The sequence below is a fragment of the Notechis scutatus genome, chromosome Z, assembly GCF_049901735.1.
Source record: "Notechis scutatus isolate UNSWTSFEM ecotype Mainland chromosome Z, rNotScu1.2, whole genome shotgun sequence".
NCBI lineage: Eukaryota > Metazoa > Chordata > Lepidosauria > Squamata > Elapidae > Notechis > Notechis scutatus.
In genome coordinates, this window is record NC_142025.1 from 79535800 (window position 1) to 79549930 (window position 14131).

At 42.4% G+C, this 14131-nt stretch overlaps 1 protein-coding gene across 9 annotated transcripts in view; it reads left to right on the top strand.

Moving 5' to 3' along the window:
* The first annotated feature begins 8962 nt into the window (after positions 1-8962).
* The window catches only part of SLC9A3 (solute carrier family 9 member A3), a 93639-nt gene continuing 88470 nt past the window's right edge, over positions 8963-14131 (top strand). For 3 of the 9 annotated variants that reach the window (XR_015745943.1, XM_087947120.1, XM_087947129.1), the window contains exon 1: positions 9024-9105. Coding sequence is in view for 5 of the 9 variants with exons in the window: in XM_087947120.1 (XP_087803246.1) it covers positions 9027-9105 (79 nt within the window). In the remaining 4 variants the exon portion in view is untranslated. Of the gene's footprint in view, positions 9283-14131 lie in introns of all 9 variants that reach the window. The other 6 variants (XM_087947122.1, XM_087947130.1, XM_087947123.1 and 3 more) reach the window with 6 other exon arrangements.

Below are 14131 nucleotides of genomic sequence, written 5' to 3' on the forward strand. Positions count from 1 at the left end.
GATCAGAGGTGGTATTCAGTAGGTTGTGACCAGTTCTGGAGAACTGGTAGCGGAAATTTTGAGTAGTTCAGAGAATCGGTAGTGAAAATTCTCAGTAGTGTGGAATACCACTTCTTTTTTTTAAATAAAGTTTTATTTGGGTTTTCACACATACAAAATACAAGTAAAACATCTTTTTTGAAAATAGCATGGTCCCGGGTTGAACTTCTTTATACAGACACAAAACTCAATTTCATGCTCCTTTTTGTGTTCTATTCCATATCTTATACTATTCTACATTTTCTATATAGTTTTTCCCCTCTTAATTTTCTCAATTTTATTTTGTTTATCTCATCTCAATTCAAATAATTATATTTATACTTTTGTCTGTTCTGTTTCAATTTCATATTATCTTTTCTCATTAAACAAGTTTTTTCCTCTAGTTACTAATTGGAGTATGACACCTTTATATCTTTTAATTACATCCATTCAACTCTTATTTAAACTTCAATATATACCTTAAGGTTATGACCTTCAATATAATATAATACATAACTTCCAATCGAATTCTGCTTGGTACATTCTTATAATACACGCTATATTCTTTTTTTAAAAAAGGATTGTAAATATATGTAATTATAAACCCTCATTCCATTCCAATTCAGTTCTATCATTAATAATCATTAAAATCTTAACATCTTTAACATTTCTTTTCAATTAAATATCATACTTCCTTAAAGACACGTATAATCTCCATAATTAATTTTTCCCTTATTTCTCTTCACATATGTTTTGCAAATCATTAAATATTCATTTTGTTACATTTATTTATTGACAAGCATTCCACTGAGTTACGATAGCTATTTTATCAAACATTTTAATCATACATTGTTTCATATTTTCTAAAATTATTTCTGTTTCTAATATAACAATACTATCTTATGTACCTTTGCAGAATCCCTTTTTCCATTAAATTTTCACCCATTATCTCTAAATAGGCCCTGTTTCTCTATATTTTGTTTCTGTCCTTTATAACTTCTTTTCCTTTCTTTCTTCCCTGTCATCTTCTCCCTCCCCTTTTTACCCCCTTGTCTCTCTACTTCTAATTCTCTCTTCTGCATTTCCCTCTTCTGTTGCTTTCTGATTTTATACTTATTTTTCACTCTATTTTGCGGGGTGGGTGGGTTATTTTTTCCAATCTTAAACTTTCCATTCTCTTTCCTCCCTTTCCTTTCCCCCCCCACATAAGATTACTTGTTCATTAAAGATGGCTTCTTCTTTGTCACAATCTTCTTGTTCTGCAGGCTTTTCTTGTTGTTTCTCATAGTTCCAAATCTCAATTTCTAAGAACTGAAATACGAAGCCAAAAGAACCTCTCCCTTCTTGTGCATCTTCTTTGTACTTTTTAAGTTCCATTTTTAGTTCTTCTAAAAGTGGAGCCATTTTAAACAGTTTTAAACAACCACCCGATTGATTTTAGTCATTGAAATACAATAACCAAAAATCCAGAGATCATCAAGTAATCCAAATAGTCCCAAGCTGTTTCTTCTTATTTCTTTTTCCACTTTCTCTTCCTGGGGTTTTTGTTGTGATGTTTCAGTTAAAATGTATCTTTTGGAAGTCTTGTTGAGATTTTGCTGTAAGTTCTTTTTAATTCCAGACAGTCTCCTCCTTCCAGATCCTGCCCTTTTATTCTTTTCTCTCCTTTCCTGTTTTCAAAAGCTTTTGATTATCCAGAAATCTTTATTATCCCTTTGACTTTTTATTTTCAGCATTAAATGCCTATTAATGTCAAAGTGGATTTTTTTCCAATTTCTTGCTTAAGTCTCTTAGCTGTCAGTATAGGAAAAGGAGGGGAAAAAACCCAAATCTTTTCCCTTTTCTCTCTCCTTTGCAGCTTAAAAATCTTCTTAGGGAACAATGTTTTTTTTTAAATAGTTTCAATTCCAGGGTACCTTATTTGTTGCTTTTGCTGTTTGACCCGGTCAACCAAAATTTTATCTTCTTATCTTCCTCCTGCACATTCTTTTCCGGTCGAGTTCTTCTTTGTGGTGGCCATTTCTGACCACCTTCGGGAAAGGGAGTAATGTCCAGCTGGGGAGGAGAGATGCGGTAGACCATAGGGTATGTGAGTACTATAGTAGAGCATGTTCAACGATCCAGATGCCAACTTTTAAACCCTGCTACTCCTTTGCCATGGTCCGAAGAAGACACCGTCCATGATTGCTTAGATGTCTTAGAGAGCATCACAGGGTCCAGATCAGAGGTGGTATTCAGTAGGTTCTGACTAGTTCTGGAGAACCAGTAGTGGAAATTTTGAGTAGTTTAGAGAATCGGTAGTGAAAATTCTCAGTAGTTTGGAATACCACTTCTGGCTGGCCCCACCGCCACCTATTCTCTGCCTCCCAAGTCCCAACTGATTGGCTGGGTCTTCTTTTGTTGCCCTGCTCTTCTCCTAGAGAGGGGTGGGAATGGAGATTTTGCAGTATCCTTCCCCTGCCATGCCCACCAAGCCACGTCATGCCCACCAAGCCATGCCCACAGAACCAGTAGTAAAACATTTTTGAAACCCACCATTGGCCCAGATGTGATCTAAAGACTGAGCCATTGATGGATGAAAATCTGGCACTCTGGACAGATGGTTTACCCTTTATGAAAGATGGAAAAAGATATACAGGATTAGCAGTAGTGACAGAAGACAGACCATTGCTTCAGAAACGTCACCCTTCACACATGTCTGCACAAGCAGCTGAACTAATGGCTCTCATAGAAGCATGCTATTTAGCTGAAGGCCAACGAGTGACTATATATACTGATAGCCAATATGCCTTTTTAGCTGCACATACCCATGCCACCTTGTGAAAAACTCGAGGCTATGTAGGAGCTGATGGAAAAACTTTAAAGATGAAATCCCTTCTGGAAGATTTGATGGAAGCTATTCACCTACCGAAAGCCATTGCAATCGTCCATTGCTGTGGACATCAAACTGACTCCGGTCTAGTCTCTAGGGGCAATAAGGCAGCAGAACAGGCTGCCATGGGCCCAGAGACCACAACCTGTGCAGTTCCATTAATTCCAGAAGAACCTATTGATTACTTTCCTCCTTTGTACAATGGTAAAGACAAGTTAGAAGCAGATGGCTAGTGGAAAAATGGCTGGTGAATAGTAAAGGACAAAGTACAACTGCCTAGGCAGCTAATTTAGCCAATAGTGAGATGGGTCCACCAGGCCACTCATGCAGGTCCAAGAGTAATGAAGAGATGGTTAGAAAGGAGATACAGGACTGAGAATGTGAGAAGGTTGTGTAAGGTAGTAATGGATCGGTGTGAGATATGTCAGAAGAATAACCCCATAGGAGGAGCCAAAATCCCACAAGGACATATTATGATATCCTGCTATCCAGGAGAAACATAGCAAGTTGATTTCACAGAAATACCTAAGAAAGGGCTAAGAACAACCTTTTGGTCTTAGTCGATATGTTCACCGGATGGCCAGAGGACACTCTAACAGCTAAAAAAGTTGTCAAGATCATGATAGAAGTAATTATCCCTAGATTTGGAGTACCAAAAAGTATAGAATCTGACAATGGTAGACATTTTACATTCCATGTAGTTCAAGGAGTAAGTAAATACTTAGGGATTAAGTGGGACCTTCATTCAACTTAGAGAGCCAAAGCTTCGGCTCTCGCAGAAAATCTTAATTGAACCTTAAAGACCCATTTAGCCAAGTCATGTCAAGAGACCAATTTGCCTTGGCCACAGGTCTTGCCCATTGCTTTAACCAGAATCAGGGCATTACTTCGAGGACCGTGGAAACTGTCATCCCAGACAATATCAAGGGATGAAGAAGAGACAAATATAACACAATATTTGCAGAAACTGGCCCAAGTTCTGTCTCATATTCCTCAAGAGGTATAAGATGTCTTGCCACCAGTAACAACAGTGCCACCGTGTGTCCAACCTGGTGAGTGGGTTCGAGTAAAGGAACTCTTCCCAAGTGCAACCAGTGCCAAGCGGTCCAACCCTCAACAAGTTCTTCTCAGCATAACCACGATGGCTAAAGTTGAAGGCATCAAAGCTTGGGTCCACATTTCCAGAATAAAGAAGACTCCATCACCCCAGTGGGAGTGTCAACCCATCACCGATCTGAAGCTACGTTTGGAATGAACCCCTGCAGACCTTCACCTGCAGACCTTTTTGATGACCTGGAGTCCTGACTCCTTGTTGTTTGCTTTTATTGCAATTTGCTTTTTGCCTTGGATTATTGCTGCCTAATGAAATTGCTGCATTTCAAGAAGAAAGCTGTGTGTGATTAGAGCCATAGTGAACTTCACTGCCCTCCTACTAGGCCTAGGTGCTCAACTATTTGACGTGTCCACTGCCTCCTCCAGCTCTTTTTTCACAAGAGACCATTCTCCTTCAAATAATTGTTTTGTTTTGTAAGGCTTTTGATTTCGCTTCCAAAAACTTGTTCTCCTCCTTCAGCTAAGATGCGGAAATTATAGGAAACGTTCATCAATCATAGAATACAAATAAGCAAACAAAAAGAGCAGCTCAAACAGGATTTTAAGGGAAGTGAATTATCTCTTTTATCTTGGCATTTTTCTGAGCCATCTTCTCCTGGTGTTTTTCTCTTATTTCTTTTGTCTCCTGTGGTTTGTGGAAAAATACTTGTGCTGTTACACAATTTTCATGAAAGACATTGTTTATTAAGCCACCAATGACTCACTAAATTAAGACTGGTCTTAATTAAGCACTACGCCACTCAAGTATGAACTAAATCATATCCCTGATGAATATACAGTATTCTCAAATAACTTTTGCTTGTTCCTAGATTCCTTTGATTCCTATTTTATTTCATTATCCAATTTTAATATAGTTCCTTCCAGATCCCATTACTTATGTCATGTTATCTGTCATGTTACCTCTTTGAATCCTAAATCCTAGAGTCAGACATGCAAGTTGACAAGTAAATAAATAAAACTGAAGATCTCTTACCTCAAAGAGGACTTTTCCTGCATAAAAGAGGAAAGTCTCCATGATGGAAATAAAGTAAACTTTAACTAAGCTAAAGTACTCATAAATATATATATATATTTCTTTGGTTATTCGGGTTTTCTCCCGCGTAAAATTGGAAGTATCTAGGCAACGTTTCGATGAAGTCTCATTCATCATCTTCAAGGCTTGTGTCTTCGGTTTTGTGCTTCTCGGAGTAATGTGAGCTTGCAGCTGCTTCTTCCTTTTAACTGCTAGTGGGGGTGTGACTTGATTGGGTGGGGGCTTGGCTGTGTTCTGATTGGATGGGGGTGTGTTCTCATTGGTTGGGGGTTTGGCTGTGTTCTGATTGGCTGGGGGTGTGTTCTGTTCAGGTGGGGGCTTGGTTGTGTTTAGGTTAGTCTTAGTTGCTGGGGGATTTGAGCTGGTGAGCTGTGATCCTGTTGTTTGGCTTCGCGAAGCCGAAGACACAAGCCTGAAGATGATGAATGAGACTTCATTGAAATGTCGCCTAGATACTTCCAATTTTACATGGGAGAAAACCCAAATAACCAAAGATCCACATACAAATATCTGCGAAAACCTCAGAAAACACACACATATATATACATACATACATACACACACACACATCTCCAGAACTCTCTTTCTCTCTATATATAGAGAGAAAGAGTTCTGGAGAACCAGTAGTGGAAATTTTGAATAGTTTAGAGCAGGGGTCCTCAACCACCGGGCCGCGGATCGGTACCGGTCCGTGGAGCACTCTGTACCGGGCCGCAAAGAAAATAAAAAAAAATGACGGCTTTCTTCGCCTTCGGTGAATGCTGCTGGGATCGGGTTCAAGGACACAAATGAAAGAAGGGGAGGGAGGAAGCAACCGAAGCCTGTCCTGCTCTCTGGCTCAGCAGCTTCGGTTTCCTCCCGCCTCGTTCCTCTCTCATTCGCTCTCTCGCTGCTCCACCAGCCCAGGAAGAAACTGCTTCAAAGAGCCGGGGGTGGCTTTTCCTGTTGCCGCAGCTCCTCCAAGCGCCCATTTACCCCCACCCGCCCGCCCGCGCTGCTTCAATTCAGTGCTCCGCTCTGCCTGCCTGCCTGTCTGGTTGTTTGGGAGCAGCTTCGGCTGAGAATAATAACTATTCGCCTCTTTTATCAGCCAAAGCTGCTCCGAAACGAAGGCAGGCAGGCAGGCAGACAGAACGGAGCACTGGGTTGAACTGCGCGGGCGGGCGGGTGGGGTAAACGGGCGCTTCGGAGGAGCTGTGGCGACAGGAAAAGCCACCCCGGCTTCTTTGAAGCAGTTTCTTCCTGGGCTGGTGGAGCAGCGAGAGAGCGACTGAGAGAGGAACGAGGCAGACACCTGAGGGAGGGAGGGAGACACCTGAGGGATGGGGCTGAGGGAGGCAGGGCCGAGGCGCTCCTGAACTTGGTGGTTTGCTGGCAGACGTTTTATTACCCGACTAGGTAACAACATCAGATGTTACCTAGTCAGATAATGAAACGTCTGCAAGCAAACCACCAAAATCGGATTCTCCCCTCCCCCCGGTCCTTGAAAAAGTGTTTGTGCTTGAAACTGGTCCCTGGTACAAAAAAGGTCGGGGACCACTGGTTTAGAGAACCAGTAATGGAAATTCTAAGTAGTTTGGAATACCACTTCTGACTGGCCTCACCCCCATCTATTCTCTGCCTTCCAGGTCCCAACTGATTGGCTGGGTCTTCTTTTGTTGCCCTGCTCTTCCACTAGAGTGCGGTGGGAATGGAGATTTTGCAGTATCCTTCCCCTGCCACACCCATCAAGCCATGCCCACCAAGTCATGCCCACAGAACTAGTAGTAAAAAATTTTGAATCCCACCTCAGATAGATAGATAGAGAGAGAGAGAGATAGAGAGATAGACAGATAGATAGATGATAGATAGATAGATAGATAGATAGATAGATAGATAGATAGATAGATAGATAGAGATAGACAGATAGACAGATAGACAGATAGACAGATGATAGATAGATAGATAGATGATAGATAGATAGATAGATAGATAGATAGATAGATAGATAGATAGATAGATAGATAGATAGATAGAGATAGAGATAGAGATATAAAGATATACATAATTAGTTTGTAAATAGGTATAATATGATGAATAAACAAACAAAGAAATATTGGAAAATAAAACAAACCTAAACTATGTAAATAATGTTAAATAAAAACAAAATAAATTAACTAACCTCAGCAACTGAGTAAGCATCCATACAGACCTAAAAGCTCTGGTGAATAGTTTTCACTCAGCCCACCCAAAAGTTATATTTACTTCTCCTTTGTGAACTCATTCACCTGTCAGCAGGATCATGAAGGAAAAGCAAAGCAAACTGATTAGCTGAATGAATACTACTCACAGTTTTATGTATTTTTCAATATTGGTAGAAAAGTAAATACAAAATCCTGCTGATGTGTTTGGTGGAATCAGAGGATGAAGTAACATAAAATAAGCAACAGAAAAATAGTGTCCCTGAAGAAAGCAGGCAGATGTCTGGACTGGAGAAATACGCACAATTGAGAGTGCAAAAGTGGTGCAGTGGTGACTGAGCAGAACTGGAGAGATTTATGGGTTTGCAGAGTAAATTATGCTGAAGGTGTGCTGTGGGGAACTGCAGCTATGGGTCCCAGGACACACATTGATGGGTCCCAGGACACACATTGTGGTCACTACCTTATGGAATAATTTTCCCAAAATTAAGTTGATTCCATCCCTTTTGATCTTCCAAAAAACATTTATTAAGAACTGGCTAGGTGACAAGGGCTGAGTCTGATGGAATGTGCACCTGAAGGAGCTGTGGGGGAGAGTTTGGGCAATACAGAGTTTTCCCAGAAAGAGACCTGTATCCAGAGCTGGATGAGAGAGAAGGAAAAAGTTTTTTGAAAGTTAAAACCCACTCCCCTCCTAGAAAAATGAAATATTTTAGTATATACTAAAAAGGCAGAATATTCCCCCTAAAAGAGTAGTAGAAACGCAGAGAGGCAGAAACTCAGCTGCCCCCACCTTTGTTAATGGGCCATTAAGGCCTGGGCCAGTCTATTCTGCATAACAAAGATCTGTCTCCTCCAGGCAGAGCCATCTAATTGCCCATCTTTGCATCACCCACCAAGTTTCAACCAAACTTAGCACACAGAAAACCTACAAAGCTAACTATTACCTCTGACAGCAACCAATCAGGATACTCTTCCTGTGCCCCACAGGAACAGTATTATTTTGTTGATGTACCAAAATTGCATTTCAAGGGTTTATTTGTTATGATTTGTTGCAAAGTCAGCCAGATGTTCAAACTATATTTGGATATTTGATGGTGTTTCAGATATCATTGCATGATGTAAGCTGTTCCGAGCTGCCTTTTGCAATTGACTGATAGCGAATTTGTCACTGCCATTTAGAATTAGAATTCTTTATTGGACACGTGTGATTGGACACAGACCAGGAATTCGTCTCCAGTGCATATGCTCTCAGTGAACATAAAACGTGATAAATTATTATCATAATCATAAAATACAATCATAAATCATAAGATAGAACACTCAGCGATAGTCATAGGATGGTAAATTGACATACTGTAAAGCATAATAGGATACTAAATAAAATCAATCAACATAAATCATAAGATAGAAGCAAAAAAATAATAGTGATAAAAAGCTAAGAAAATAGGTAATAGGACATATGAGACTGATGATAAGGAATGCAGTTGGGTTGACGTTGCAGGACATAGACAGTGTTGTGGCATGCAATGCGCTATAGCAGTGGTTCCCAAAATGGGAGGTACTGCCCCCTGAGGAATGGTGGGATGCCTTGGGGGGGCGCTAAGAGGCAAGGGGGCTGGCAGGGGGGTGCTAAGAGGTGGCAGGGGGTGCTAGAGGTGGGCCCCTCGCAGGGTGCAATTCAGGGGTGGGATTCTACCTGTTCATTACCGTTCCCGGTAGTTTGGAGAACTGGTAAAACAGGCCCCTGGCTGGCCCTGTTCCTTTCCACCTGCTCCTCCGCTCCCTGTCCAGTCAGTCCTTATTGCGCATGTGCGACATCATGTGCATGCAACAATCGCTGACAGCCACAGCAGCACATTGGAGAAGCGGAGCAAGCAAAGCCGGAGGTTGGTAATTTTCACTCCAAAAAGCATCCAGAAGCTGTGTGCTTTTTTCAGTGCAGCTGGAGTCCAGGCTGCAAGCATTCGTGACAAGGGCGACATGGGCTGGCGGGGAGCCCAGCAACAACAATGGCTCAGCCCTGGCTTGCTTTCCCTGGCAGCCAGCCGCGGGAGGAAGGTAAAGTCACAGCCGTGGGACGACGAAAGAGGCGGTCGTGGGGAAGGAAATGGTCCATAATCATTTCAGATTAAGGACCGGGGTCTCTGAAAGGGGAAACGGGGTAATGCAGGATTAGCCCAGGCCTTTGACAGATTAGGCCACCCCTGCTGGGCAGAAAATAGGTACCGTATTTGCCGGCGTATAAGATGACTTTTTTGCCCTGAAAAACATGCCTCCAAGTGGGGGGGTCATCTTATACGGCGAGTATATAACAAAGGTCGTCTTATACGCCGGCAAATATGTTGTTGTCACTCGGTGCAAGAGCGACGGGGCGGAGCTCCGCAACTTGCGAAGCCCCTTCAAGCCCAGCCGGAGTCTCTCTTCCTCCTCCTCCCCCACCCACCCACCCACCCACTCCGCTCGTGCGAGCGGACAGGCAGGCTCCAGGCTTTGCCCCCATCCCTCACCTCCTTCCATCCCCCTCCACCCCCCACCCAGTGGCAGAAACTTCGCCGCACGTGGGGACGAGTGGAGGGGTGGGAGAGCAGCGACGCAGCTCAAAGCTGAGAAAGCGCCATCCTTGCTTTTGTGCTTCGGGAAGAGTTCGTGTTTTTTGTTTTTTTGTTTTTCTCCCAGGAATGGGATGCTGCTCGTGCGATTTTCTTTGGGAATTTTTCTTCTTCCCGGTTTCAGCCTTTGCTCGAATCCTCCCCCGATTCACTTCTGGAAAGGATGCTTGTGTAACTCTTTTCCTAAGCGTTGCTGGGATGGAGGGGGGCAGTGTGCAGCGTGAGCGAGAGGCTTTTCCTTTCTCCCTGAGCGCAAAACCGTCTGCCTTCTTCTCTCTTGGACGGACCGAGCAAGGCTAATAAGATAATAATAAGATAATAAGATAAGATCCTAAGCGCGTTGTGAAACAGATCTGGATCTCATTGGAGAAAGGTAGCAAATGAATGAACTGGACTTTTGGCAAGTCTCGGGTAGGAACTCGACGCTTTCTGGAAAGTTAGTGAGCAGGAAAATAGACATCCTTTCCGCTTTCTCCCAGCGTGGGTATTTCATTATCCCTCCCTGTAAGAAGTAACAACCACAAAGCCAAGGGAAAAAACGATGCGCAGGAAAAAGCCACAGTAGGAAGCAAAGATTTCTCCCCCCACACCTCTCTCTCTGAAATAATTAATGTCGCAATCAGTGTGGTGCACCCTTGGAGACAAATTGGTTGGGGAAGTGGAAAGATATTAAGAAACAACTCGACTGTTTTTCGTCCAGTTTTATTTTTATTTATTTATTTTCCCCTGAAAAAAGCAGATCGCAAAGAAAGGGAGAGGAATTGAGTGCCAGCCTGAGAAAGGCGAAGCTGCCTCTCTAAAGCATTTTGGTGGCTTTGTAAGTTTGGGGGAAAGGGGCGGGGGTGTCAATCAAGAATTATATCCAGAATACCCCAAGTGTTACAACTTACCGTATTTGCCGGCGTATGACTTTTTTGCAGCTACAGCTGTCCTGACTTTTCCCTGAAAAACATGCCTCCAAGTGGGGGGGTCGTCTTATACGGCGAGTATATAACAAACTCTATATTTTGAGTGGAAATGTTGGGGGCTCGTCTTATACGCCCAGTCGTCTTATACGCCGGCAAATACGGTAGATAGTTAAGGAGGTAGGTAGTTAAGGAAGGGATAGAGAGAGAGGGAAAAAAAGAAAGGGAAGAAGGAGAAAGTGAATGAGATATCTAGTCCAACCACCTGCTTCAGTAGGGTTAGAAGGGAGTACGTGTGTGTGTGTGTGTGTGTGTGTGTGTGTGCGTACGCGTGCGCATGACTGTCAAAACTCCAAAAACAAATCAAGTAGCTCTTGGGGAGGTCAGTCATAAATTAGAACACTTGCTAAGCAACTGGCCACTAAGTGAGGACCACTTGTATTTGGTTTGCCAGTCACATGGCCACCTGGCCACACCCACCATCACATGACCACCAAACCATGCCCATCCGGTCACATGACCACCAAGCTACACCCAGCCAGCAAGCCACTCCCAGCCAGTCACATGACCACCAAGCCATGCCCACAAATTAGGCCATGCCCACAGAACCAGTTGTTAAGAAATTTGAATCCCACCCCTGGGTGAGGGGCACTGAGGATGAGTTTGTAGCACCAAGGGTGTGGTGGACTGAAAAAGTTTGGAAACCACTGCCCTATAGCATTGTCTTGAGAGAAGAAGTTGAAACAGTTTATGTCCAGGATGTGAGGGGTCTGTAGATATTTTCACAGCCCTCTTTCTAGCTCGTGAAGTATACAAGTCCTCAATGGAAGGTGGGCTGGTTGCAATCATTTTTTCTGCATTTCTATCTATCCATTGAAGTCTGTGCCTGTCTTGTTTGGTTGCTGTGTTCGGTAGAAGTGCAAATGACATGCTCAATAATTCCTTTATAGAACCGTATCAGAGCAGCTCCATGGACAGTACTGTTATTGTTATATTGAATGGAAAGGATAATGGTAGAAAATAATGCTTCTTTGTTTGTATGGTATTATTGGTCCTGTCAAGTCTGCTGCCATTTCTGATGGATTCCATAGGCAGAATTGGCATATTCTCTTACATTCTATGGTAAATATTACTTGGGTAGTGGTGTCAAAGTAAGAACCTTTGCAAGCTTGTCCTGTCTTCCCAAAGTCACAACTGTTACTCCAGAAATTGTGCTAGTAACAATTGATCTTATTACAGGTATCAAACAAAGTAATATCACCAATCCTTCAAAGGCCAGAGCTATGAGGAACAAAATTATCTTCCAATCTCCAAACATTCCCTCAGGTGTCTTAAATTCTATCCCAGGTTTGAACAGGAACGTGGGCAAGCTTCCTCATGCAGTCTGTGATTTCTTCAATTGCTTTTCTGTTATCATCTATCTGGATACAGTAACTGGTTAGATTAAATTTTTCACAGACCATTCCTTCTTTGACTAGAATGTAATCTAGAGCCAATCTATTTTGGTAAATAGCAGTCCTCATTTGAGTATTAGTTTTAGCCAACAAATTAAGGGTTACAAGCATCAAAACAAACAGCCATTTCTCGGCTTTGCCCAAGTATAGTGTGGTTATAAATCAACTGTTGGGTATCATGATTATTTCCCCCCACAAATGCATATACCCATCTCTTATTGGTGAACCTTACTTCCTGTGGAGTGTGACACACCACTTGGCAACCTTTGGAACAGGTGGCATATTGTATCAGGTCATGTATGCAGGTAGATTTTATTCCTTGACAGGTGTAATGTGAATGGTAAATCAGAATTTTAGTGATTGTAGCTCCTGTACGGGTGGTTTTTATATACTCGTGACAAGATGAGTTGTCATCTGACTCAAGAGTCAGGGAAATCAATTTCAGACTCAGACTCAGAATCATCAGAATCCTTTTAAGGTGGAAAGAGATGGAGCCATAGTTTGTAGTCATCGCTGTCATATTCCTCAGCTGATGGCAGAACGTTGAGAGAAATAGAACCCTCAATAATAAATAGAATTTGCAATGTAGAAAAGGAATAACACAAGCTGGAGGAGGCAATGGACACGTCAAATAGTAGAGCACCTAGGTCTAGTAGTGAAGTTCACTGTGGTTCTAATCACACACAGCTTTCTTCTTGAAATGCATCAGGCAGCAATAATCCAAGGTGAAAAGCAAATTGCAATAAAAGCAAACAACAAGTAGTCAGGACTACTTGTTGCCACGTCATCAAAAAGGTCTGCAGATGAAGGTCTGAAGGGGTTCATTCCAAACGTAGCTTCAGATCGGTGATGGGTTGACACTCCCACTGGGGTGATGGAGTCTTTTTTATTCTGGAAATGTGGACCCAAGCTTTGATGCCTTCAAACTTTAGCCATCGTGGTTATGCTGAGAAGAACCTGTTGAGGGTTGGACCGCTTGGCACTGGTTGCACTTGGGAAGAGTTCCTTTACTCGAACCCACTCACCAGGTTGGACACACGGTGGGACTGTTGTTACTGGTGGCAAGACATCTTGTACCTGTTGAGGAATATGAGACAGAACTTGGGCCAGTTTCTGCAAATATTGTGTTATATTTGTCTCTTCTTCATCCCTTGATATTGTCTGGGATGACAGTTTCCACGGTCCTCGAAGTAATGCCCTGATTCTGGTTAAAGCAATGGGCAAGACCTGTGGCCAAGGCAAATTGGTCTCTTGACATGACTTGGCTAAATGGGTCTTTAAGGTTCAATTAAGACTTTCTGCGAGAGCCGAAGCTTTGGCTCTCTAAGTTGAATGAAGGTTTCACTTAATCCCTAAGTATTTACTCACTCCTTGAACTACATGGAATGTAAAATGTCTACCATTGTCAGATTCTATACTTTTTGGTACTCCAAATCTAGGGATAATTACTTCTATCATGATCTTGACAACTTTTTTAGCTGTTAGAGTGTCCTCTGGCCATCCGGTGAACATATCGATTAAGACCAAAAGGTTGTTCTTAGCCCCTTTCTTAGGTATTTCTGTGAAATCAACTTGCTATGCTTCTCCTGGATAGCAGGATATCATAATATGTCCTTGTGGGATTTTGGCTCCTCCTATGGGGTTATTCTTCTGACATATCTCACACCGATCCATTACTACCTTACACAACCTTCTCACATTCTCAGTCCTGTATCTCCTTTCTAACCATCTCTTCATTGCTCTTGGACCTGCATGAGTGGCCTGGTGGACCCATCTCATTATTGGCTAAATTAGCTGCCTAGGCAGTTGTACTTTGTCCTTTATTATTCACCAGCCATTTTTCCACTGGCCATCTGCTTCTAACTTGTCTTTACCACTGTACAAAGGAGGAAAGTAATCAATAGGTTTTTCTGGAATTAATGCAATTGCACAGGTTGTGGTCTC